Below are 24,588 nucleotides of genomic sequence, written 5' to 3' on the forward strand. Positions count from 1 at the left end.
CATTTAGAAATTGTGAAAGAATGATCAATTCTATTTTTTAGGTACTTTTAAAAGCTTTTGTAATAAAGTTAATATTCACATTATTTCTGAATTTAAAATGTTTCGAGCACAGTAATAGTGTCTGACTGATTATGACGTAACAAAAAAAAATAGCCAATGAGAGGCCGTTATTGACCAATGGTAAAATTTATAGTGGCCTCTCATTGGCTAGTTTTTTTTGTTACGTCATAATCAGTCAGACACTATTACTGTGTTCAAATGTTTCAAATGATTGTTTAATTTTACAAAATTTGTCTATTGGCTAAAGGTGCAGTGATCGGTTATAGAAATAAAGCCTAAACCTAAAAATATAAATATAAAAAAAAAGAAATATTTCTATTATAACTGCTTAATACAAGTTTTACATTTTGACTAGATAAAATTGGGCTTCTTATATTAATGCGAGTTTTTTGCTGTATAAATATATTGTATAAATAGATAAATATATATAAATATAAGTTTATAAATAAAGAAATAAACAGCAGCAGATAAAAAAATTCTAAAGAAAGGAATTTAATAAAAAATATTTCTGTATGGTAAGCTTAAAATAATCTAAAAAGCACTACAGCAATAATACTATTAAAAAAATTATGGTTTATTGAAGTTTAGAATCTTTAAAAATGGATTACATGTAAATCAGGGTGCGTCTATGGGAGGGGGGGGGGGGGTATTCCTTCTAATAAGATTTTGTAATCCCCCCTTCCCCCTTAAAATAGTATTGAATAAAGTTTAGCAGTTCACTATCCTTATAATTCTTATTTCTGTGCTGGTTGCTATCAGGGACACGGGATATGACACACAACAAAAAAAAATATTTTTAGCATCAAAAATTTCAAAACTTTGGAATTTATGCATCATTGTATTGTACAATAGACATAGAAATATCACAAAGAAACAAAATAATATTCACTGTAGAACAGACTAAGATAAAATAGTTCTTATTCTGATGTCATATTCCTTATCCCTGGGTGTAATAAAATGCCCGAGTGTAATTATTAAGTAAATATAACAATGCCAAGCATATTTTATTGAGAAAATTGGATTTAAAGCCGCCAGCTATTCTTCAAAAGGTCGCTATAAAATTGACATTTTACATTTTAATACCTTAAATTTCATTATTGCAGCAAAAAAGCGGTTTGCTGTCAGCTTTTAAAGCTTCCAAAAAGGTCAAAACTTTCCTATTTTTTATAATCGAAAAAAAACTTAATGTACAGTAAATGTATATATGAAAGAACTATTAAATAAATGTAAATTCACAAACAGTTTTACTTTTATTTTTTTACATTGTGCTTTTCTGAACAATTCGTATTTTATTTTTATAATTTACAATATTAAGGAAATAATAAATAACGAGAGAAATAAATATAACTTGACAAGTAAATAAATAATTTTCCCGTATCGCTACAAAACCGATTAATATCCAGTGGATCAGAAACGGTTCTCAGCCATACTGAAAAATTATGTCTAGCATCGTATTATATTCAGTTTTCTACGGATATAAAAATATATATCATATGCCTTCTGCTTCCCGGGACTAAAAAGACTTGTTTTAGTCTTATAATTGTACATTTTATATCCGCGGAAAGCTGTTTATAATAAGATGCGAGAAATAACAATTAAATTTGTAACACCGGGATCATAACAATAATAAATAATTTAAATAACAAATATTTAAAAGATAAGATTTTTTAAAAAATGGAGATTCTGCTACACCTAATAATTTTTTAACACAGAATAATTTACTAAAATAGTTGCTTCTTTTTCAAATAGTGAGATTATATTTTCTAAATAACAGCAAAACAGTGCTTTTATGCAATAACAATTAATGTTTTCTTTAAGCCAAAACAAAGTCTCTTCTATAAAAAGGAAAGAAATTAGTGTTAAATGATGGTAGGAAAAAACAGGTAAAGGTTGTACAAAGTGCATAATTGACTAGTTTAATTGAATTATAATCCGCCAGATGGGACTAGTATTGACTAGCTTAAGCATTCTTGCAATCCACCTCAACAATATCTCCAATCTTGGGCACATCGACAAATTGATAGACAAGGCGTTGACCGTCCACTTTGGCTAGGATTCCTCGCTGATAGTAATATCTACAATAGGTAAAAGTCAGGAATCTAAAGGGATAATACAATGGCCGATAAATTATTCCTTCTGTAGATTACAATTACTACATATATAAGACTTTGGGGACCAGTGTAATAAACAATCCATTGTTCCCTCTCTCTCTAGTAAAAGTTATTTGTAAATTTGTAAGATGACAATTAAAGGGGGAGGGGGCAAATCACTTTTGGAACATAAGGTAATGTCATAACTTACAATTTACTACCTTTCTTGAATCGGCCTATAAAGCCTTTAAAAGTTTTTGTTTGTGAAATTATTTATTTGGCCACGAGTTGCTACACACATCTATTTAGACCATAAAATAGCTTGTATAAACGTTTATCCTACTCCCATTATCAATATAACGCTCCTGACATTGCAGTAGTAGGTAGCCAATTACATGTCTCTTATAAGACTCGAACTAACACACCCCTACAGCAAGCCAAGGGTTACTTCAATGTTACCTTAATGCTCTGCCCATAGTTTCATAATTCATATCAGGTTTATTCTTGTGCAGGCCCCAGAGTCGGGACACAGCTTTACTGTCCACCAACTTGAAGATTCCTTTCTCTCTGTTGCTCCACTTTATAAACTTGGGACAGCACTCCTTGTCCTGTAAGAGCTTCAGTAAGAACTCCCAGAGGTAGGTCGTTGTTCCCTCTCTGTGCAGTAAATTACATTTTAGATTATTCTTAATGGATTATATTAATGATACTTTTTTCTAGGGAGGGGGGGGGGGTGAGACTTTTTACTTCACTCCCATATATAAAGAGGTCTGATGAAGTATTTGTATACAACAATCGTCATATAGTTATGCAAATTGACATGACAATTTACACAGTAAAGCTACTCTTGATACACCCCGCCCCCCCAATAAAAAAAAATATTTTTTTGTCTTATTATAAAGAAATACAAAATTCTTGCTCATGATACAATTTGTTTAATTTGTTTTGAGGATATTGAAAGTGGAAGGTCGATTCCCCCACCCCCCTTTCTTATTCAAGTATTGGTTGTATCGATATCATTTTTTATCAAAATTCTAAACATAAATATTCTAAAATGTAGTTACTCCTGCCTGCTCTTTCTTTTATTTTGTAAACCTTCAACTGGAAGTCTGTTCTGACGTTTCTTCTTCTTTCCTAAATATCAAGGTATGTTAGAATCGTTTTATCAGTTTGGATCATGTTCAAGTAATCTAGGAGTCGTGGCATCTGTTTTTGTCATAAGCATATATATATAATATGTTCATTTAAAGCGTGCTTTTAAATTTTATTTGGATATAGAGCTTTGTCAAGATCATCCTGTTACATTGAAATTAATTCCTATGACAATTAGACAACTTTCTTCTATGACTAATAATGATAGAATTGCTACTCTTTAAATATCTTTAATGTTAATTCGTCCCTTAGTCTGATTTGCTGGGCTTTGATTTCATAAGTGTTACTTCCTTCTCTTAAAATATAATGCTCATACTGTACCTGTTTTCATAACTGTCTGATAATTCATGTAGCCCTGGCTCCCATACCCGATATCAACCTAATAAAAAGAATTTGTAAAACCATTTTTTACAGCCTGAAGCCGATTCTTTTTTTCTTTTTTCAAAGTTGAATCATAATTTCAAGAATAGAATTAGAGAATCAACATAGATATCTTTTAAAATGCAGATTGCTAACTTATATATTGTACAAATTTGCAGATTTTTCATGACTTATTGGATTTTCCACAAAAAATAACCTACTATTTTTCTAAAGAATCTATCCTATTAAAATATGTACCATCCTAAATCTATAAATTCTATCAACTGACTTGCTATAGTACCATACTGTACCTGTCCAGAACGGGAGACTTGGTCGATATCATTGGACTGGAACGGAGAACTTGGCGTCCTGGTGGCATCTCGGTTGTACTGGTAATAATTTAGGCCGGGACTGCCACGGGACTGAACCTGGATAGATGAACAGATAAACAGGTGCAAGAGAGATAGGTGAACAATTGGTAAAAAGGCAAAAAAAAAGGAGTAGAGAACCTCTAACAAAAGTTAAGACAGTATTATCATGAAAGCATGCAGCTTTGAGGCATATTCAAAGGGGAAGTCTCACCTTAATCTATCCTAAGGGGTAAACTTTAACCAGAACTAACCTGAGAGGGTACCTCTAACAAATCAAAACCTAACTTAAGTTATAAGGCAAGGTAAAAATTTGCTAATGGGGTGAAAAGGGGCAGATTTAATGGGCATCGTTGCAAAGAGGGCAATTCTATAAATGATAGATTCAGATAGCTTATGAGATTCAAAACATTTTCACAATAATATATTATTGAATATCTTACTTGGTATATTCCATTTGTTGTTAGTATGTTTGGTGTTTTCGCTCTGAAATAAAAATTACATAAAAATCATTTATTTTTTATCAATATGTATTTAAAATCTAGCAGAAAGCTAACACAATTTTAAAAATCTGAAAACTGTAATAATGTAACAATATACATGGAAAAATTAGAGACAAAAATTTAAAAGTAAAAAAAAATAATATGTAAAGTATGAAAGAATCTTTTTGAACAAATAAAGCGCGTTATGTACAAAAAAAGCGGATATCCAAAAAAGCTTTAAAATGCATGCTGACGTCCTGACATAAACTAGTTAAAACGTACCTTGCTATGTTACTAAAATCTACAAACCTTGCAATATCAATACGTCTGAGTAAGCATGAATTATCGGCGCCATCTTGTTTAATATTGGCGGGCATGCCGCCATGTTGTTGTTGTTGTGCTACCATTCCTCGCTTCATACAATCCTCTTGCAAACCTTAGACAGAAAACCAGTCAAATCCAAGTTTTAAAAAAATAAATGTACATAAATCAAAGACGTACACACGAATTCTTTCATGAATTTTTCACTTTCTCCCACCCCCCCCCCCCAAAAAAAAAAATAAAAGGAAATTTTCGTTTAGGAAATGATTTCACCCCTTAATGATTTTCAGGAGCTTTTATTTATAAAATTTCCCCAAAAATGAGTAAGAAAAATGTAAATTTGAAGCAGCTTATAGTTTATGCAGCTTATGAAAAATTACTTCATAAAATACAAATAATCAATAATAGGCCAGTATACATTGTAATTGAAATGACCAATAGTAAAATGTATACTAGCCTATCATTGTTAATTTGTATTGTATAACGTCAATTTTTAAAGGACTATAGGCTTCTTTTTGGCATGTATTGTCATAAATCTATGTTGATCTTTTTAAAAACTGCGCAAAGTGTAACTTGCCTGTTATCCAATCATGTATTTGTTTAGATTCATTTCCATTGACCGCTGAGCTACCGATATACTCCACTACAAGTAACATATGTATAATCTATATCAATTAATCTACAAATGTCCGTCGGTCCGTCATTCCAAAAAGAATATGATGGGGGATTTTCTTTGCTTCTTCAAAATAGATGGCTGAATTTCTTGATAAAACATCTAATGTCCATTATTAAGCATCTACTCTTACTTACTTTGTATGTCTTTCTGTCCTGAAACTAGTAAAAGTGGCTGACTCAGATAATGACGTAAAAAAAATTAACCAATGAGAGGCCACTACAAATTTTACCATTGGTCAATTACAGTGTATACTGGCCTCTCATTGGTTAATTTTTTTGACGTCATAATCTGAGTGGTTCACTTTTACTAGCTTCTTCTGTCCTCTACTATGGTGAAAAAGTTTTCTCAATCACCATTGAAGATAGATGTCTTGCATTACCAATGGCCGTCTGTTTTTCAATGTTATTTCATACTTTTATTGGTGTATTTTTAAATTTTACCAAATAATTTTAGATTTTCAAATAATAATGTATGATAATAGTTATTTCTCGCATCGTATTATAAACGGCTTTCCGCGGATATAGAATGTACAATTATGAGATTAAAACTAGTTTTTTTAGCCCCGAGGTGACGAAGTCACCGGCTAAAAAAACTAGTTTTAATCTTATGATTGTACATTTCTATATTCGTAGAAAGCTGGATATAATACGATGCTAGACATAGTTTTTTCGTATGGATGAGAACCGGTTCCTATCCACCGGATTCGAATGAATACGAGAAAATATCTTGGCATGTGTTAGCAACTCAATGGGGTTAATATAAAGTGCGGGATGCGTTATGACTCACGTGAACCGATGACATTATTGATGTCCTCGTCCTCTATGCTGGGTAGGCTGTCATCCGTGGCGGTGGTCGGCTTCCTGCGCATCTTGTGGTGCATCACAGAGTTGCTGGACGAGACATGGGATGTGCGCCACTGAAAATATATTATCCTTATAATAAAGTAACAGGATGTCTGTATGTTTGTCTCATAGGTCCTGGGGAGGTTTATAACTATTTTAGAGAAGGGTATCTTCACCCCTCCCATCTTAAGTGACTCTAGAGGCTTCTAGGGGGCATAGCCACTAGTCTATAATACAAAGTAGAACGATGTTTGTCTGTCTGTTTGTTTGTGGCAAAGGATCTCGCTAACCGCTAAACCGATCGGGTTCTTCTTTACAGGGTGGCTTATTATTGGTCCCAGAAAGGTTTATAACTATTTTCTTGGGGGTTGGGACACCCCCACCCCCCCCAAAAAAAAATGAGAAATCCCCCCCCCCCAAAAAAAAAAATTTCTTTTTAAAAATAAAATTAGAATAGTGGGGTCGACTAACCCACCCCCCCATAAAAAAATCCCCCCCTAAAATTTTTTTAAAAGTTTTCATTTAAATCTAAAATACGAAAAATTAGTTTGATCAAACCTCTTGGGGCAAAGCCTCTAGAGGCTAGGGGCAAAGCCGCTAATATTTTATAAAGTAGTAAGGTTTTTGTCTGAAGCTTATGATCTCGGAAATCGCTAGTCCAAATGGGTTGTACTTGTCAAGGAAAAATTATGGTCCGAAAAAAGGTTGTACTTTTCAGAGAATCTCCTTAATCTAGTGGTTTTAGTCTATTTTCCTGACATACACCACCCCCCTAACAACTACCTCTCTCCTAGAAGCTAAGGGCTAAACAGCTAGTTCGATCAATATAAACCAATGCAAAAACAGGTGTTTTCCCCCATATTTAGATAGTGCCAGTTGACTACTGATAGTTTAAAATATTGTAAATAAGGAGGGGCGGTAGTTTCTTCCTCTTTTATTTACCCTACTGTGGAGGGCCCCAACACTGCGGGGATCTAACCCTGTAGTGATACCCAGTACCCAGTATAAACTTATCTTACCTAATAAGTAATAAAGAAAAAAATACACCCTTCCCCCTTTATTTTAAAATGATTTTAAAATCAGTGGCTGCTTAATTCCAATTGAAATTGCCGCAAAATTTAATATTTTGTCGGGGTAAAGTTGACGCATATATTGTTTTGTCGTAACTGAAGGGGAGTGGGTAAGAAGTGGAGAAAAAAGAGAAGGGGGTTGTGGGGAAATTTTCCTACAGAAATGTATGTCAGAATCACATTTCCTTTTCCCTGTTTTAAAATAAAAAGTAACAAAAAAAAGATGTACTGATCGATAAAATGCTTACGTGAAAAAAGTAGTAGCCTGTCATTTTAAAGCTTACATTCACTTTATTTTCTTTAATAAATAAATCATTTTAACTCAGCAAACAAAAACATTAGTTTGCGTCAACTCATATACTGACACACTTACACCTAACTTATCTCTCCAAAATAAATTTATTTTATATGATAAAACATCTGTTTAGTTATATGAAATTATTTGTATATTGTATATTAATGTGTGTAAATATAATTTACAAGATTTATCTTTATAAATTAAACACAAGAATCAAAATCCAGAGGGGAACCTAGGGGGTGTATTTCACCCACATTAAATTTAAGGGGATGTGACTTTTATCTTGACACCATCCTTTACCCAAGGGGTTGTACGTACACCCTAATCAAGGCGTGTTTACGAAGGTGTAGTTGGGTTAACACTATTTAAAATGAAAAAAAGGAATGGAAACCACCATATAATCTAGTTTACCTCAAAATTTTCTGTACTTCCTACCTCTTCGTCCCAGGGCTCTTCCTTAATATGCTTTTCTTGTTTCAGGTTTGGTTTGGCAGTTGTATCACTGCTAGAGTCAGGCAGTGGCGGCTGGTTCATATCCTAGATAGATAGATATAAAGAAGAGATAAGGTTTAGTTTGGCAGTTGTGTCCTTGCTAGAGTCAGGCAGTGGCGGCTGGTTCATATCCAAGATAGATAGATATAAAGAAGAGATAAGGTTTAGTTTGGCAGTTGTGTCACTGCTAGAGTCAGGCAGTGGCGGCTGGTTCATATTCTAGATAGATAGATACATAGTAGAGATAAGGTTTAGTTTGGCAGTTGTGTCACTGCTAGAGTCAGGCAGTTGCGGCTGGTCCATATCCTAGATAGATAGATATAAAGTAGAGATAAGGTTTAGTTTGGCAGTTGTGTCACTGCTAGGGTCAGGCAGTGGCGGCTGGTTCATATCCTAGATAGATAGATATAAAGTAGAGATAAGGTTTAGTTTGGCAGTTGTGTCACTGCTAGGGTCAGGCAGTGGCGGCTGGTTCATATCCTAGATAGATAGATATAAAGTAGAGATAAGGTTTAGTTTGGCAGTTGTGTCACTGCTAGGGTCAGGCAGTGGTGGCTGGTTCATATCCTAGATAGATAGATATAAAGTAGAGATAAGGTTTAGTTTGGCAGTTGTGTCACTGCTAGGGTCATGCAGTGGCGGATGGTTCATATCCTAGATAGATAGATATAAAGTAGAGATAAGGTTTAGTTTGGCAGTTGTGTCACAGCTAGGGTCAGGCAGTGGTGGCTGGTTCATATCCTAGATAGATAGATATAAAGTAGAGATAAGGTTTAGTTTGGCAGTTGTGTCACTGCTAGGGTCATGCAGTGGCGGATGGTTCATATCCTAGATAGATAGATATAAAGTAGAGATAAGTTTACAGGTTATTATAAAAAGAGTAGCCACTCTACAACATTAGCAAGTCTGTCAGTACTTACCTCATCAGGTTCTTGCTTAACTTGCGGTGGATAAATTCTTACATCTCTCTTGCCCAATTTATCTAAAACAAATAAAATTTTTTTATATTTTCCAATTCTTGTTATATTATTTTTTAAACTTTAATATTCATGCATGTATTTTTTAATGTTTTATACTTTGTTTTAATCAAAACTACAATAATGTACTTATTGAGAAAGAGATTAGAATTCAATTATCTTAAACTTTTGTATCAATTTTAACTCATTGAGGGAGATGACAATTGAGGAAGTTTAAACAAAGAAATCGTCAATTATCCTATCCCTATATATATATATTCTCCTGTAAAACATGCAATGATTCCACGCCAAAATATATTGCAAAAACTTTTATGAATAAAAAATACATTTATTTTAATCTTTATTAAAATAACATAGAAATACATAAGTAAATATTATTTATTAATAAAATTAGTTTGTTTTGGTACATGTGTTAGCTGTATGTTAATATCACAATATTCTTCTATGTAAATATGACATAATTAATAATAATTTAAGCTGCCTTTTAATTAAAATGTTATTTGCCTGAAAAAATCAAGCAACTTTTTTTTTACTCCCTTTTAGTAAATAATACAAAATATAATAATTTATATTAGAGAAGAATTAAATTTTTCACATTTTCCTTCACCGGTTTTTGCTTTGTAATTCTTTAACTATATTTTCTTTTTCGTGGATAACTTTGAGTTTGATGCTTCATTTAATCATTTTTTATCATTAAAATTTCTTTTTTTTTACACATCATAGTTGATGAGATATTTGCAACAGTGGACCATTTTATCTTCCCAATTTCTTCTCGTATAAATATCCAGTCCGTACTGTCCCAATTCTGGAATCTAAAAATATATAATATTCAGGTATTTCTTGTTTAGATTTTAAGTTATTTTTTGTTTGTCTGTTAAGATTTGGGAAGCTTCGCATATGACTCAATGGATTTTGGCTTTTTTTGTTTATAAATCTAAGCCTTGGGATGGTTTTAGACTATTTTTGATTTAAATCCATTCCTCACCTTAGAATATAGAGGCTATATAGATACTTAGGGCGCATTAAATAGTATCATAAAAACCAAGAATTTAGAGAGTTTTTAAATTTTATCACGCAACCTTTCAGGTTTATTTTTGACCTTGAAGTAAAGGCGTGCACATTAGGGCGGTTGGGGGGAGGGGGGGGGGGGGGGGCGGGAGGTTAAAATTTCCATTTTCTTTTACTGGGAGGTGTGTTCACTTTATCTGGTATATAACAAAAATTATGTTAATTATACAAGTACCTTCACATCAAAGATGATAATATTTCCTTTGATTCTAAACTTTGAATCAAATCCCATGTCTTGGTCAGAATCATTTCTGTACAGCTTTGTCACAAAGTCAAGCACGGGTCCGGTGCTTTCAAACTCTAAAAATATTTGTAATTCAGTGATCAACAATAAACAAAGCATTATTTTTTTTATTTAGTTAAAAAATCATGAAACCTTTTACTATTATAATGTATAACTAGCGGCTACGCCCCTAGAGGCCTCTAGTGGCACTTTAAATGTTTTTGTTTGATAAATTTAATTTTTTATGTACGATACCACCTTATTTGACGTTGAAGTCTCCCCTAAGGGGGGGATTTTTTGTTTTTTGGGGGGTTAGGGGTGTCCCACCCCTCAAGAAAATATCTTAAAACCACCACAGGACCAGTAGGTATATTCCCTGAAGAGTAGAGCCCATTCGGTTCAGTGGTTACCGAGATCTTAAGCTTCAGACGGACAGACAGACGGACACACAGACATCGTTCTACTTTGTTTATATTGTATAAAAGTAACTGCCTAACAGAAAAGAAGGATGCAGAAATAGAGAAGAAGAAATCGGAAGGATAGATAGAACACAGTAATAGTGTCTGACTGATTATGACGTAACAAAAAAAATTAGCCAATGAGAGGCCACTATAAATTTTACCATTGGCCAATAACGGCCTCTCATTGGCTAATTTTTTTTGTTACGTCATAATCAGTCAAACACTATTACTGTGTTCGATAGATAGAAAGAGAGAGAGAGAAAAAAAAGAGAGATAGAGAAGAGAGAGAAAGGGAGATAAAAAAAAGAAAGAAAAAGATAGCGACATTTTTAAAAAAAATAAAGATAGATAGAAAGAAAATATCAAAATTAAGCAATGTAAATTTTAAAGTATAAATTAGCAGTCTTTAATAAAGCCTAATTTTATTTGCTGCGCTACTTATGGACAATTTGTACTTTGTTTTTATAATTACCTATGGGGAGTGTCAACGGCCTGACTTCAGTCTTGATATCAATATTTGATGGGGGTGCAGCATTGATCTCCGCGTATCTATGGCTCACAGGGTTCAGTCCAAACATTGTGAGGGCCCGCAGGGGTCCCCACTCACCAGGGGCACAGTTAGGCAAAGGTCTTAAGTCCTAAATTTATATATATAAAAAAAGGATTTTAGGTAAATACTATTTATCATAAATTCATAATGACTTAATTATGCAAGTAGACTTACAAAAGAATAAATTTTTTTGAACAGGACAGTCATGAATATGACATTTTTTTATTTCCAGAAATTTAAGTTAATTTTTTAAAATCTATATCAAAATCATAAAGATACAGTCAATTTAGATCATCAGGCACATGTACGGACATATTCTGCTTATATAGTAGCTGTGGTATTAAAAACCAAGAAAAAGATTTACCCTTTGAGTGTGTTCACAAACAATCTTGAATTTGCAGATATTGATAAATGGCATCGCTTTCATGGGGTTAAAGTTTGCCTTGGGTATCTCTGCACATCCTGAAATAAAAATGTAATAAAGGTTTTTTTTCTGTTATTAAGATGAAAAGTTTGATTAAAAGTTGCTAACTATCTATGCATATGTAGTCAAATTTTCCTGTTTTAGGGATACAGAAACTAAAAGTTGCCTGTTTTCTATTTGTTTTAAATATTTTCCAGATTTGGGGATATAAGAACAATAAATTGCCTCCAATATAGAGTAAATATACTCCAGTTTTGGGGAAGAAACTAAAAGTTGCCTCTTACCTATATGAAGTAAATATTCTCCAGTTTTAGGGGTATAGAAACTTAAAAGTTGACTAATACCAATATGGAGTAAATATACTCCAGTTTTGGGGATATAGGAACTAAAAGTTGCCTCCTACCTATATGTAGTAAATATTCTCCAGTTTTGGGGATATAGAAACTGAAAGTTGCTTCATATTCATCGTCTTCTTCCTTTCTACTCAACATTACATATCTAAATGGTAAGAAAAGTTTAAGTAATATAAAAACTTACAATAATAGCAACAATTTTTCATTTCGTTTTATAAAATAGCGTATTTGTAATGCTTTAATTAAGCTAGGTTAGGAAAGCCTCACAGGGTTATAATTACAGGGTTGAGATCCTCACAGAGGATAACACAATTTAAACAGTTAAATAAGCTAAAAGGGTTGCATATTAAATAATGGGTTTGCATAGATTTGGATCATTTTATAAAAAGAATATTTAGAAACCATTACTCTGAATTCAATCCTCTTTTTTTAGTTTTGATTTAAAATTTTTCAATAAATGGCAAATAGTTCAATATTTTTATTTATTGATATTTTAGAATCATAAAAGGTAAGGAAGGAGTGTTACATTTAATTATAGTACCAAGCCTTTACAGTAGAGTAGCAACTCTATGCTCAGGGTTATATGTCAGTCCGTGTATAAAAGAGAGCTATAGGGTATTGAAAAGCCACTTCAGGGTAAGTGTAGAGTTTAAAGATGTAAATGTATGTGGCATACTTTACTAATAGTTGACATTATTATCCTTTAACATTACTTTTTAAATAATCTACATTTTGTTTCACTTATGCCGCCTTTCATAGATTTTTAGGGGTGGGTGGGGAATAAAGGGATGTTCCCACCCACTCACACTTCGAAAACTCTCAATTTATCCCCCTCAAAAAAAGGATTGGACGTCCTTGCCACCTATGAACACATTATTTCTTGTTTAATAGAATTCAACCCATTCAATAAAAATCATTAGTTCTAGAAACTAATTTTTGATAAAGAATTATTCCAAAACAATATTAACGTACCTATCCAGCGGAATTCTTTTCCTCTTGAAAGACAAACTTGAACTGCCCTTCATGAACTCAGTCAACGAGTAATGATACATAATATTCTTTCTGCTCTTCATATAGATCTCAGCTTTCCCGGATTTATCTGTGTACACCACAGAGCTCAGTAGACCTTCATTTCTTGATAGGCGGATGCCGTAATGAAAGAATGTGCTTCGCAGGATTGGCAAATCTTCAAATTCTTCCCTAAAAGAGTAAGTATTTTTATCGGTCTAATTTGAACTAGGCATAGCGTGTGAGCAAAATGTATTATCATCCAAATATGTATTTTTTTTTCTCTAAAAAGTATAATTTCTAAAAGAAATCTTTTGTTTTTTTTCAGTTAGGGGACTGCCATTGGAACATCTAGCAAAAGTACAAAGAATGTTCTTTGGCCAATACATCTAGCATATAGGGGTACTGTATTCGAAGGGGTAGGGAAAGCATAAAAATAGCATAAAACTATCAATTCAATTAGATGTAGAATTTAGCATGAAATAGATGTATCTTTGACAATTTTGGATGTATAAATGCTTGCATTAGATGTATTTTTTGCAGTTTTTTTAAATTGTACTTTTGGCAGTGACTTAATTTTGACTAAATAACATACATCTATATTTCTGCGTGCTGTTAAAAAAGCTGCGTCTAAAGATTTTAAGAAGAATATTGTAACTTTTAATTTATCAACATTTTTACCCCATTTTGCAATGTCCATTGACTTGCCCTTGTATCGCTGAATAACTACCTGGAGATAGGGTGTTCCAAAAATTGATGTTGTGGGTTGATCGGGTAGAACTGGTAGATAAATTCATCAGGTTCAGTTGCGAAAAAGTGATCTTGGTAGATTCTTCGAGTTTCATGAAGGGCCTATGAATAAGTTTTTGGTGAACAAAACGTTACTTTAAAAGTAATATATCGTCCGTATGTTTGACATGTCATTACAAAGAATGAAAATGACAGTAGCCTCATTATTAGTTGACTAACTTTAAAAACAAGAATGCTTAAAAGCAAATGATTTGATATGGCATAATTTATTGACATTACCTGCTAAAGTGCTGGTTAAAATAGAGAAAATAACTTAAAATTTAAAAACAAAAATCTGAAAAATTTTACCTTCGTGTTGACTTTGAGGGAGGCCCAATTGGTTTGAACCAATCTCCATCCATCTACGCAGTACACAGCGTTCCAAGCTGTACGCCATCTAGGAAGAAAAGTTTGAATCATAATGCTGTCTTACAATTTTAAAAATTTTATTTTTGAAAGTAAGGAAAAGTTAATAAATTTATATTAAAAACAGAATACGCTGTAAAGTAAAGAGAATAAGAGAGAGAGAGAGAGAGAGAGAGAGAGAGAGAGAGAGAGAGAGAGAGAGAGAGAGAGAGAGAGAGAGGTAGATAGAGAGAGGAATAGAACTACAATTAAAAAGCACAGAACAAACATATTAACTGATGTAAACTTACTTGTTGTTATGAAAAGTTTCACCAGGTTGGAAGTCTTTCCCCTAAAATTAAAAGCCAATGAAACAATTATTCTAAATTTACTTTATTTGAAATCATCAGGTTTTAAAGAAAATCTTTTTTTATATATCAATTTAAAATCAAAGGTTTATAAAAAAAAACAATAAAAAAAGTAAAAATGAAATTTTGTTGAATTGAATCACAAAGTTAATGTTGCAACGATTAAAATGGCAAATTTCACTTATGTAGGTACATTGACTAATTTTAACTTCGGCCAATAAAACCAGTTTAAAGAACGGTCTCACCGACTGAAAAAAATGGAAAGGTCCTACCTTTTCAAAACCTTGAATAACAATGGCATGAAGACCAGCGTAGGCACACAATTTCTTGTACAACAGAGCTTTAGATTCTATGCCAAATTCTACTCCCCTAGGCAAAATTTTAATTTAGATGATATATCTACTAATAATATCCCACTTATCGCTTGGGCCATTTATTAATACCTCTTCTTTGTTTTTAACATTTGAATAATGAAAAAAAATTTATAAATTTTATTCTTGTTATTTTAGGTTGTGTAAGGTTTGTAAGGATCCCACAGTACTAGATCTTATGGGACAAAAACTATAATATTAAGGGGGAGGGAGAGGTTATAAACAGTCTACAGGGTAATCATTTAAATAATTATTTTATAAATCAAATCATCAAACTTCTCAGTCTCAAAATTTACTAAGATAGTTATAAGAGAGCCAATTTTACCTTCCCTGGGCAAAATAATTAGTTTATTTTTTTCGCAATTGACATAAACAAACTAGAATGCTTATTTTAAAAATAGGACAGTGCTGTTTATTTATATTAAACATTATTTCTCTTTAGACATCTCTGTTCCCACATAAAATAACCCCCCCAAAAAAATGCTACCTTTACATGGATAAATATATTTTTTTTAGTTTTCATGGAAGATTGTATATAATACGATGCTATACATAATTGTTCAATATTGCTAAGAACCGGTTCTAACCCTGCCGAAATTAATCGGTTTCAAAGCCATACAGGTAAACTCTTTCCATTAATAAGTTTTTTTTTATATAAAAATACTTTTAAGATGAGTCTAATAGTCTTTGGTTTGATAATTATCTTCAATCATTAAATCTAATTTTCTGCATATTAACAAGGATGGAAATTATGTAAAGGTTTCGAAGCTTTTTAAAGCTTTCTGAACACTCTATTTTGGGGATGATTGTTTCAGAATGTCAGAAATTGTATTACGACCACTTTGCTGTTTGGTAAGCTGCAGCTGCATGTAAGAAAATAATCCGCTGAACTAAGCTGTCTTAAGAGTTGGCGGCTACCGAGCCTCTAAGAATGATGAAGCAGCTTATGGTGCCTAAAAATGACATCATAAAATACAAATAACCAATGATAGGCCAGTATACATTGTAATTGACGACCAATGGTAAAATGTATACTGGCCTATCATTTGCCATTCGTATTGTATGACGTCATTTTTTATTAGGCACTCTAAGCTGCTTCAAGAATGATTATTAAAAAAATAATAATATTTACCTGAAAAGGGTGAGGGGAGACCCTCTTTTATTTCCCTCTTCCGGATAGTAAAGAAACCAACTTTTATACTCAAACTCCTTCTCTGTTATAAACCTAAAAATAATTTAACAATCATGACCAATAAGTAGCAGAATAGTTATAAGCAAAAGCCGAGTTTAAGACTCATTGAAATCGTCATATCATAACTTTAAAATTTAGCTGTATGTATAAATCTGTTCCCACAGAGACAATACATCTTTTAAAAATAAACATAGTTATATAAAAGCTTTGCCAGCAATAATAACCCTTTTCTAAAATTTCAATTATTTCTTTAGCATCTAGAATAAAAAAATATAGTGTTTATTTAAATTTTCAAGTAATTCATTTCAATTGAAATGTTTTTGCAAAGAAAATTATATAATCTGCAAAAAAAATCATTTTTATGTGCAAATTTATGGCAGTCAAGCATAGCGAAGTTCACGCTTTCATATTTATAAATGTGTTCAATTCACATCCGCTGATGAGTAATTTGGCGGTTTCCCTTAAAGTGCCTAGTCGAGCATAGAAACCCATAAAAACCTTTGTTTATTAGGTTAGGTTATATTGGATACTGGATAGCCTCGAGGGTTAAGTTCCCACGGCGGTGTCGGACAAGTGAAAAACTACCTACTTTATTTCAGACATAATTAGCAAGGGGGCGGGGGGGGGGGGGTAGTGCTTGATAGGAACTAAAAGGGAAAGCTTGTCGTCTAATTTACAAAAATACGTCTAACAGAAAATGTAAACAAACAAAGCATTATGTCATAAGTACAAACAATGTACTTTTGATAGTTGCATTTCTGTTATGACCACGTATACACTGACAGTACCTGAAGAGCACTCTAGCCTTCTCCAGTTCCGAGGTCAGATATCCAGCCAGGAACTTGACCAGGCTGGTGAATGACCGGAATTCTCGTTGCGCCCCTTTGATTGCGTTGTCATCCACGGCTTCGAAAACAGCTGCGATATTCTCGTAAATCTAAACACAAAACATTTGTTCATCTGTCTTTCAAAAACGTTTTTTTGTGTGAGCTTCAAGTTTCATAGCAATTTTATAGCAAAGAAAAAACCATGACAGAAATACATGAAAATATTTTGTTTAAAGGCATTTGTGTCCATAAGTAGCGCAGCAACAATCAACCAACAGTTTTTTTTTCATAAAAAAAGCAAAAACATTTCATTCTAATTTTTCACTAATAATAAATAAAGGATGGACGTACTGACAAATGCTAATTATAGAATGGCTGCACAAGCCTCTGCGTTTTAAAAATATTCAATAATTTTACACCTAGACTTTTGGTGCTTCGCTTCTACAGGGGAAGAGAATTGTCCACCCTTTTTGGAATTTAAAAAGAAGAAAAAACTTAAAATAGAAAACAAATTTCAAAAATTGGGAGAGACTATTTTTTCAGGAGGGGGATGTCCTACCCCTCAAGAAAATAGCTTTGTAATATAGATTAACTGTCAAATAAGTTGAATTATGAAATTGCCCCATATAAAAGTAATCAAAAACAGATCGACAAAATTCAAAAGAATTGTCGTTAATAGCTTTTGATAGACATCAACTTAAATTGACTTCTAAGAGCGCATCAAATATTTGATTGAGTTATTTTAACAAAGGATTTTTTCATTCAAAAAAATATTAATCTCTTATAAAATTGTTATATTAGAAAATTCAATCTTATTGTAACACAAAACAATATATGTATATAAGGGCTTGGCAGCTTTCAAATAGCAGTTAATTGGCGGGTTGCTATCTCGCTGCTGACCCGCGGCTGCAAAGCTGTAATGAAAATAAGTTACTGTTTCTTTAATGACCGCAGTAAATTAAACAGATTGCCTTTTTTGTACAAAACAGGCTACGCCCTTCAAATAAACACTTCTTTGTTTTATTTTAAAATTTTAAAACAAGAAAAAATTTTGACACGAAGAACAAAATTAGGCAGTTAAAGATTAAAATTAGCAAAATTTTGTTGCAAAATTAGAAAATTAGTTTTACGTTAAAGGGAGTTTTTTTTATCTTCTTGGAAAATTTTTTTTTACAAATTTTGTATTAAAACTAGAATTTTCAATGCACATATTTTTATGTATAAATATATTGTTACATTGTTATCATTTAGAAAATTAAAGGGGAGTTTGTATAGTAGCTGCACCCTTGAAAAATATAAGAATATTGGCTGATTTAAGAAAATAAATGCACGTTTTAAATTTGCAAAAATTAATCTGCAAGTCAAATGCCTTTGAGCATTGTCTCCCAAAAAAAATTTAATTTTGAAGTGCAGCTTCTTTCAACTTTGGAATGTTAGTAGGTCAAAAGTCTATAGTCTCAATGCAGTTTCGTTTTTAGTTCAAATTCAACATTTTCTAGATATATAATAAGCTTTTCTTTTCATTTAGATTGTTTTAGCAAATTAGCATCTTATTGCTTCTTTGAAATTCAAATAAATTTTAGATGAAATCCTATAAAATTTTTTTGACATCCACTTGAATCATCATCAAAAATCTTCTCTAACCTCTTACTAAGCAAAAAAAACCTGCTCTTAAAGATATTTTTCATTCAACATCGTGTTTTCTTTTGTTGTCATTTATTTGAAACTGCTCTTAGAGTAGCTTCTATAATTTATACACGTCAGCTATGTCAGTTTGTCGGTCTATTGGAATAAAATTAAATGCCTAATATTTCTTAAATATATATTTTTCTTTCTTTATTCTGCCTCCAATCCAGCCCCTTCCCATAATTTCTCAAATTTTTTTTTATTGCTGAGCTACTTAAAGGCAAAATGCGTTGTTTTTATCCTATCCCAGTCCTGGGATTGGATCAAGTACTTTAACCTCACGACATTATGTGAAGTTGATATGAAAATTTTAGATTCGTACGTAGGCAGGAAGAGGACAATGGCAATTAAGTTAATCTCCATATACCTATAAGCTATGAAAGGAAGAATTTCACAAAGCAAGATTTTAGGGAAAGATTTATTTGACATCCATCAACATATCCCTGTATATATTGTGTTTTTTTAATTCAAAATAACATTTAGAAATAAAAAAAATTGTTCTTTATTGTTATGTAAACTTAAATTTTATTTATTTTTTGCATTTTTATCTGGTTGTCGAATATCTGCACTACCAAAAAAAACTGATTTTGTTATGCATATCAATTTTGCGGGGTCAAAAGGGTAATCATGAAAAATATTCTCATAAATAATCTTTCAATAATTTTTAAATAGCATTCTTATAAAACGTATTTTTGAGGATTTACTTTTGGTTATAATGCAAAATAAAGACAGTTAAACCTGCACCAATGTATGATTCAATGCAGGTAATACATGGTTTCCTTTCACGGCTAGAAACTGTTGTTTGAAAACAAATTCTTGGTTGGGGAAGAAAAAATTATCTAGGCCGTTTGAGTAACCTTTACCTGGAGTTCAGTGTATCCAGCAATTTGATGTAAACAACCTTTACCTGGAGTTTAATGTATCCAGCAACTTGATGTGAAAAACCTTTACCTGAAGTTTAGTGTATCCAAGAATTTTATTTGTATAACCTTTACCTGGAGATTAGTGTACCCAACAATTTGATTTGAACAGCCTTTACCTGGAGTTTAGTGTATCCAGCAATTTGATTTGAACAGCCTTTACCTGGAGTTTAGTGTATCCAGCAATTTGATTTGAACAGCCTTTACCTGGAGTTTAGTGTATCCAGCAATTTGATTTGAACAGCCTTTACCTGGAGTTTAGTGCATTCAACAATTTGATTTGTATTACCTTTACCTGGAGTTTATTATATCTAGTAATTTGATGTGAACAACCTTTACCTGGAGTTTTGTGTATTCAACAATTTGATTTGTATAACCTTTACCTGGAGTTTATTATATCTAGTAATTTGATGTGAACAACCTTTACCTGGAGTTTAGTGTATTCAACAATTTGATTTGTATAACCTTTACCTGGAGTTTATTATATCTAGTAATTTGATGTGAACAACCTTTACCTGGAGTTTAATGTATCCAGCAATTTGATTTGAACAGCCTTTACCTGGAGTTTTATGTATCCAGCAATTTGATGTAAAAAACATTTACCTGAAGTTTAGTGTATCCAACAATTTTATTTGTATAACCTTTACCTGGAGTTTAGTGTATCCAGCAATTTGATTTAAACAGCCTTTACCTGGAGTTTAGTGTATTCAACAATTTGATTTGTATAACCTTCACCTGGAGTTTATTGCATTCAACAATTTGATTTGTATAACCTTTACCTGAAGTTTAGTGTATCCAGCAATTTTATTTGTATAACCTTTACCTGGAGTTTAGTGTATCCAGCAATAGTGAGGGGAGGCTCTGCTTTAGGATAGGTTGAACTGGGTTTCACTCCATCACAATTCTTTTCAAAGAATTCTGTTTTCTCCCTAAAATTAAAATAATCTTATTTCCAGTATGTCTTCGAAACCTATCAATATTCGTTGGATTAGAACCGGTTCTGGAATAAATTTTATTATTTTTCAATTTACTATCCGCGGAAAGCTGTCTATAATAAGATGCGATAAAGAACTATTACTGAATTTAAATAAAAAGGAACAATGTTATTACATATGGTACGTACAAGCGTCACATTACATTAGTAAACATGACAGTTTATCCTTGACTATTTACTGATTTTTAATTGAACAAGCTATCTAATTATATTATAATAATTGGATATTGCTGCGCTATTTATGGACATAATCATCCATAGAAAAAAATTCTCCCATCTTTAAGAAGTACATAGCTTTCGAAGCAGCTTATATGTAGTGTCTTTAAAAATAATGACGTCATGACCAATGATAGGCCAGTATATGTTTTACCATTGGTCAATCAAAATTTAAATACTGGCCTATCATTTGTCATATGTAATGTGTGACGTCATTTTTTTATAGGCACTATAATCTTACCTATGAATAAAGTCGAGCATTTGTTGGCTGTGTCTGGTGACCATATTTATTATTCTAGATCTTTCTTTCTTATTTGCCAGGTCAAATACTTCGTCTCTTTCCTAGTGCGTTTACATTATTTCATCATTTCTATTAAACAAAGATGACATATCAATAACGAACGGGGAAATCGAACATTAATAACTATAGAATATAAACTCTTAAAGTTTAATCAGTAGCTTGCACAAAGTTTTTCAACCTTACTTTAAATATAATATTCTTTGATTATTAAACAATAATCTGTTATTAATCTGAGACAAAATTAATCTACAAGATTCTTCATAGAATATTCTTACCATTTTGAACTTAATAATTATAGAGAGGGTATGCTTAAATTTATAGAATATATTTCTGTGCAATATAAAATCATAAACCTACGCTACCTCAATATAACTTTAAATATGAAAATATACATTAATACTTATTGTTTTAGCAATTCAGGCATTGGTCCCACAAGTTGGATCCTCCCGCATGGGATAGGGACGAAGAAGAAAAACTACCCATTTTTATCATTTAAAAACAAGTTAGGGGGGGAGGGGGAAACCTATGCTCGATAGGCTCTGTGAGGGAAATCATTCTTTAATTAAATTGAATATGTTTTCTTTTCAAGATATAAAAAAAGTATTCAATAAATCAGATGAATAAGATAATTATATCTTATAAAAAGTTGTTGTTAAAAAGGGAAAGAATCAAAATGTTTTAAATGGATGTACGGACTTTCTGGTAACAATTATAGAATTAATACGCCTTCTAAATCGTAACTAACTATTATAGGAATTGTCATGCAAAGTTTGAAATCAATAGAACAATTCTAACATGTCTAAATTAAAGAAAAGAGCTAACTGTTTCGGCCGTACGGACCGACAAAAATTATAGAAAAGCTTTGCTTTAAAAAGCGGCGTAGAAAAGTATAAGAGCAATTGCATCTTTGTATGAGAATATTAGCTTGATATAAATTTGCCAAATCATTAAGTTATGACTTTATATTGCATTTTAATCCGATTAAGATGCATGGTAACTAATGTATGTCCGTCAGTGCAGACGTCCTGTCATTTAATTAATATTAAGAATGCAGTCTCTAGAAAGAGTCTATATCAACAACGAGCCTAAACTAAACAATCTCCACTCAGTTTTCTGAATCTTGATCTACTACATTATTTATTGACTTGACTTCAGCTCACTTTTTATTAGCGAAGCTTATCTATAATTCACGTTGTCTGTCCGTCCGTCAGTCAGTCCGTAACGATATAGGGGAAACGTGTTTTTTAGTGAATATTCTTGTCTGTCGGTCATAACATATACCTTATTTTAAAAAAGGTTTCGTGATTTTTTTAGTCTGCATATTCTCTTCCTTTCTTTTCATTTTTATGACAACTGAACGTCTGCCCTATAACTTACTTTGTCAGTTTGTTCATTCCATGAGTTTTTTGTGCTTCGCTACTTATGGAGGTTATCATCCTTGTTTATTTATAATATATCTTTTACAGCTACGATGTGTTTGGATATACTAGTCCTATTTTTTAATAGATTTATATTTTGTAATTTGAAGATTTAAAAGAAAATGAGAATAATAAAAATGATGTAAATAATTTCCTCGTCGCTCATGTGAATCAATTCTTCTTCTAATTCTCGCCTCTCCTAAAATAATAAAATAAGTCTTCATTTAAAAATTTTTTTTTTAAGTGGTGCTTTTCATTACAAGACATAAATGTCTTAAAAATCAAAGTATGAAATACTAAAAAGTTTGTAATTTTTATTAAATTAAATAATTCAAAGCCTCTCTCGATTGACATTGTTAAAGATAAAAAAAGTGAAAATTCTTAAAGTACACGCTTTTTTAGAGATCTACTGGGGGTTGATGGTAATGCGTTGTCATGGGGGTAAAAAACAACTTAAAACACCACGTGCACGCAATGATTAAAATCTAATAAAATTACTGGACTTTCTTAAACGATTAATAAAGAGGCATCGCATAACGGACAGACTGTTAGACCAACAAGTATACCATAGTAGAATAGCTACGCTATCGAATATTTTGGGTATTGTGTAACCCTCCCCCATCGCCTTTAAAAATGGTAGGGGTGTCTGTACTCGACTAGGCACTTTGAGGGAAACCGCCGAATTCTGAACTGCTGTTACCTTTAGAAAGCTCCGATACAAGGCATCTTCTTCCTCTCTTTGTTTCAGTTCTAACTCAAGTTGTCTCTTGTCAGAGACTATCTCAGACTGCGGAGGTTCTCCAAACTAAAGCAAAATATTTTATTTTTTGTGCCTTTTTGTCTATTGAATCTTTAATAAATCAAGTTAATAATATAATTGATAAGAACTACCTAAAATATCTAAAAAAAATTAATGCTTTAAGTGTACTTTCTGAAAATATTGATAGAGTTTCTACGCTTTTTATATTACAAGCGGCTCGGCTGCGTTACTAGCACGTAGGGATTTGTATTCTTAGGGGGGAGGAAGAGTGCAGAAAAAGCTTAAAACCATCCCAAGAATAATATTAGAAAATAAAATAGTCAAAAACCATCCTGGGGCTGTGAAAAGCTTTCCAAAATGAAAGACTCGTTAGGTTCTGTGGTTAGCGAGATCTTATCATACAAACAAAACTAATTAAAAATAATAAATACCTTTGTAAAAAGATCCAAGCTTTGAAAATGCCTCGACTTTTCTTGAAACATTTGTTTTTCTAATTCCATCTTGGTTGGACTTTTTTCTATTTTATGCTTTAAAATCTTCTAATTTGATTATGTAATAACTGTTTTAATGTATACTTTTCAGATTGGTTTAATTCACTTTTAGATAAGCACAGTTGTATAACAACGGGGCCTGCTAATCAACTGAAATGGTTCACAAAATTATGCGACATTCAAATATTGTCATTGTTGCTAAATATTAGGCCTGTGTTTCTATATACTGCTCTTATCACATTCTTTGGGGTATTAAATTTGAGCGCTTTGGCATTAGTCACTATTTCATATCTTTCATGGCTCATATACTTAGCGCTTCATACATATTTTTAACATATATGCTTTGTATGACGTTTGGTTTTCAGCAAATGCGCGTAAATCTGATTATGCACTCTGGTTGTAAAAGCGCTGACGGACTAAATGATCGAGTGTGTGCTTTTGAATTTCATACAAAAAAATGTTTTCGTTTTATTTTAGGGGGATGGGGGAAATTTTGGCTGTTTTGGTACATTTAAGGGGAAAGGCATTTTTTTTATTGCTGCGTGGGCGTTTCCAACAGGGGAAGGGGGCAGATAAAAGAGGAATGGTTGTGAGGGGACGTTGGAAGGAAAAGAGGACTAAAAATGGATGGAGTG

General features: G+C 32.2%; 2 protein-coding genes across 3 annotated transcripts in view; both read right to left on the bottom strand.

The window, feature by feature from the left end:
- Positions 1-707: 707 nt before the first annotated feature.
- Positions 708-24,588, bottom strand: part of LOC145319219 (uncharacterized) — a 47,488-nt gene continuing 23,607 nt past the window's right edge. The window contains exons 5-15 of one of the 2 annotated variants that reach the window (XM_080161196.1): positions 9,132-9,193; positions 8,155-8,256; positions 6,296-6,425; positions 5,411-5,476; positions 4,822-4,948; positions 4,474-4,516; positions 3,974-4,090; positions 3,624-3,681; positions 3,221-3,284; positions 2,610-2,807; positions 708-2,135 (exon numbers count right to left, since the gene is read on the bottom strand). In XM_080161196.1, the coding sequence (XP_080017322.1) occupies positions 2,021-2,135; positions 2,610-2,807; positions 3,221-3,284; positions 3,624-3,681; positions 3,974-4,090; positions 4,474-4,516; positions 4,822-4,948; positions 5,411-5,476; positions 6,296-6,425; positions 8,155-8,256; positions 9,132-9,193 (1,082 nt within the window). In that variant the 3' untranslated portion in view covers positions 708-2,020. Of the gene's footprint in view, positions 2,136-2,609; positions 2,808-3,220; positions 3,285-3,623; positions 3,682-3,973; positions 4,091-4,473; positions 4,517-4,821; positions 4,949-5,410; positions 5,477-6,295; positions 6,426-8,130; positions 8,257-9,131; positions 9,194-24,588 lie in introns of both variants that reach the window. The other variant, XM_080161195.1, reaches the window with a different exon arrangement.
- LOC145319221 (lim and transglutaminase domain protein ltd-1-like) lies at positions 9,512-24,392 on the bottom strand. Its single transcript, XM_080161197.1, has 17 exons — positions 23,894-24,392; positions 23,403-23,507; positions 22,853-22,901; positions 21,225-21,321; positions 20,597-20,702; positions 17,129-17,277; positions 16,281-16,373; positions 15,050-15,146; positions 14,721-14,761; positions 14,374-14,461; positions 14,006-14,127; positions 13,240-13,467; positions 12,318-12,412; positions 11,855-11,952; positions 11,413-11,578; positions 10,432-10,556; positions 9,512-10,000 (listed from the first exon to the last, which is right to left on the bottom strand). The coding sequence occupies exons 1-17, from the start codon at positions 23,960-23,962 to the stop codon at positions 9,899-9,901; spliced, it is 1,830 nt and encodes a 609-aa protein (XP_080017323.1). The 5' UTR covers positions 23,963-24,392; the 3' UTR covers positions 9,512-9,898.

The sequence above is a fragment of the Acartia tonsa genome, chromosome 5 (assembly GCF_053477335.1).
Source record: "Acartia tonsa isolate MP-2025a chromosome 5, ASM5347733v1, whole genome shotgun sequence".
Classification (NCBI taxonomy): Eukaryota; Metazoa; Arthropoda; class Copepoda; order Calanoida; family Acartiidae; genus Acartia; species Acartia tonsa.

Excerpts from the sequence above, each read along its gene's own strand:
- LOC145319221 (XM_080161197.1), bottom strand. The coding sequence starts at position 23,962 with ATGGAATTAGAAAAACAAATGTTTCAAGAAAAGTCGAGGCATTTTCAA. Across the intron at positions 23,508-23,893 it reads GCTTGGATCTTTTTACAAAG|TTTGGAGAACCTCCGCAGTC; the intron begins GTATTTATTATT and ends ATTTTGCTTTAG. Across the intron at positions 13,468-14,005 it reads TTGGAACACCCTATCTCCAG|GGAAGAATTTGAAGATTTGC; the intron begins GTAGTTATTCAG and ends TTACTCTTTTAG.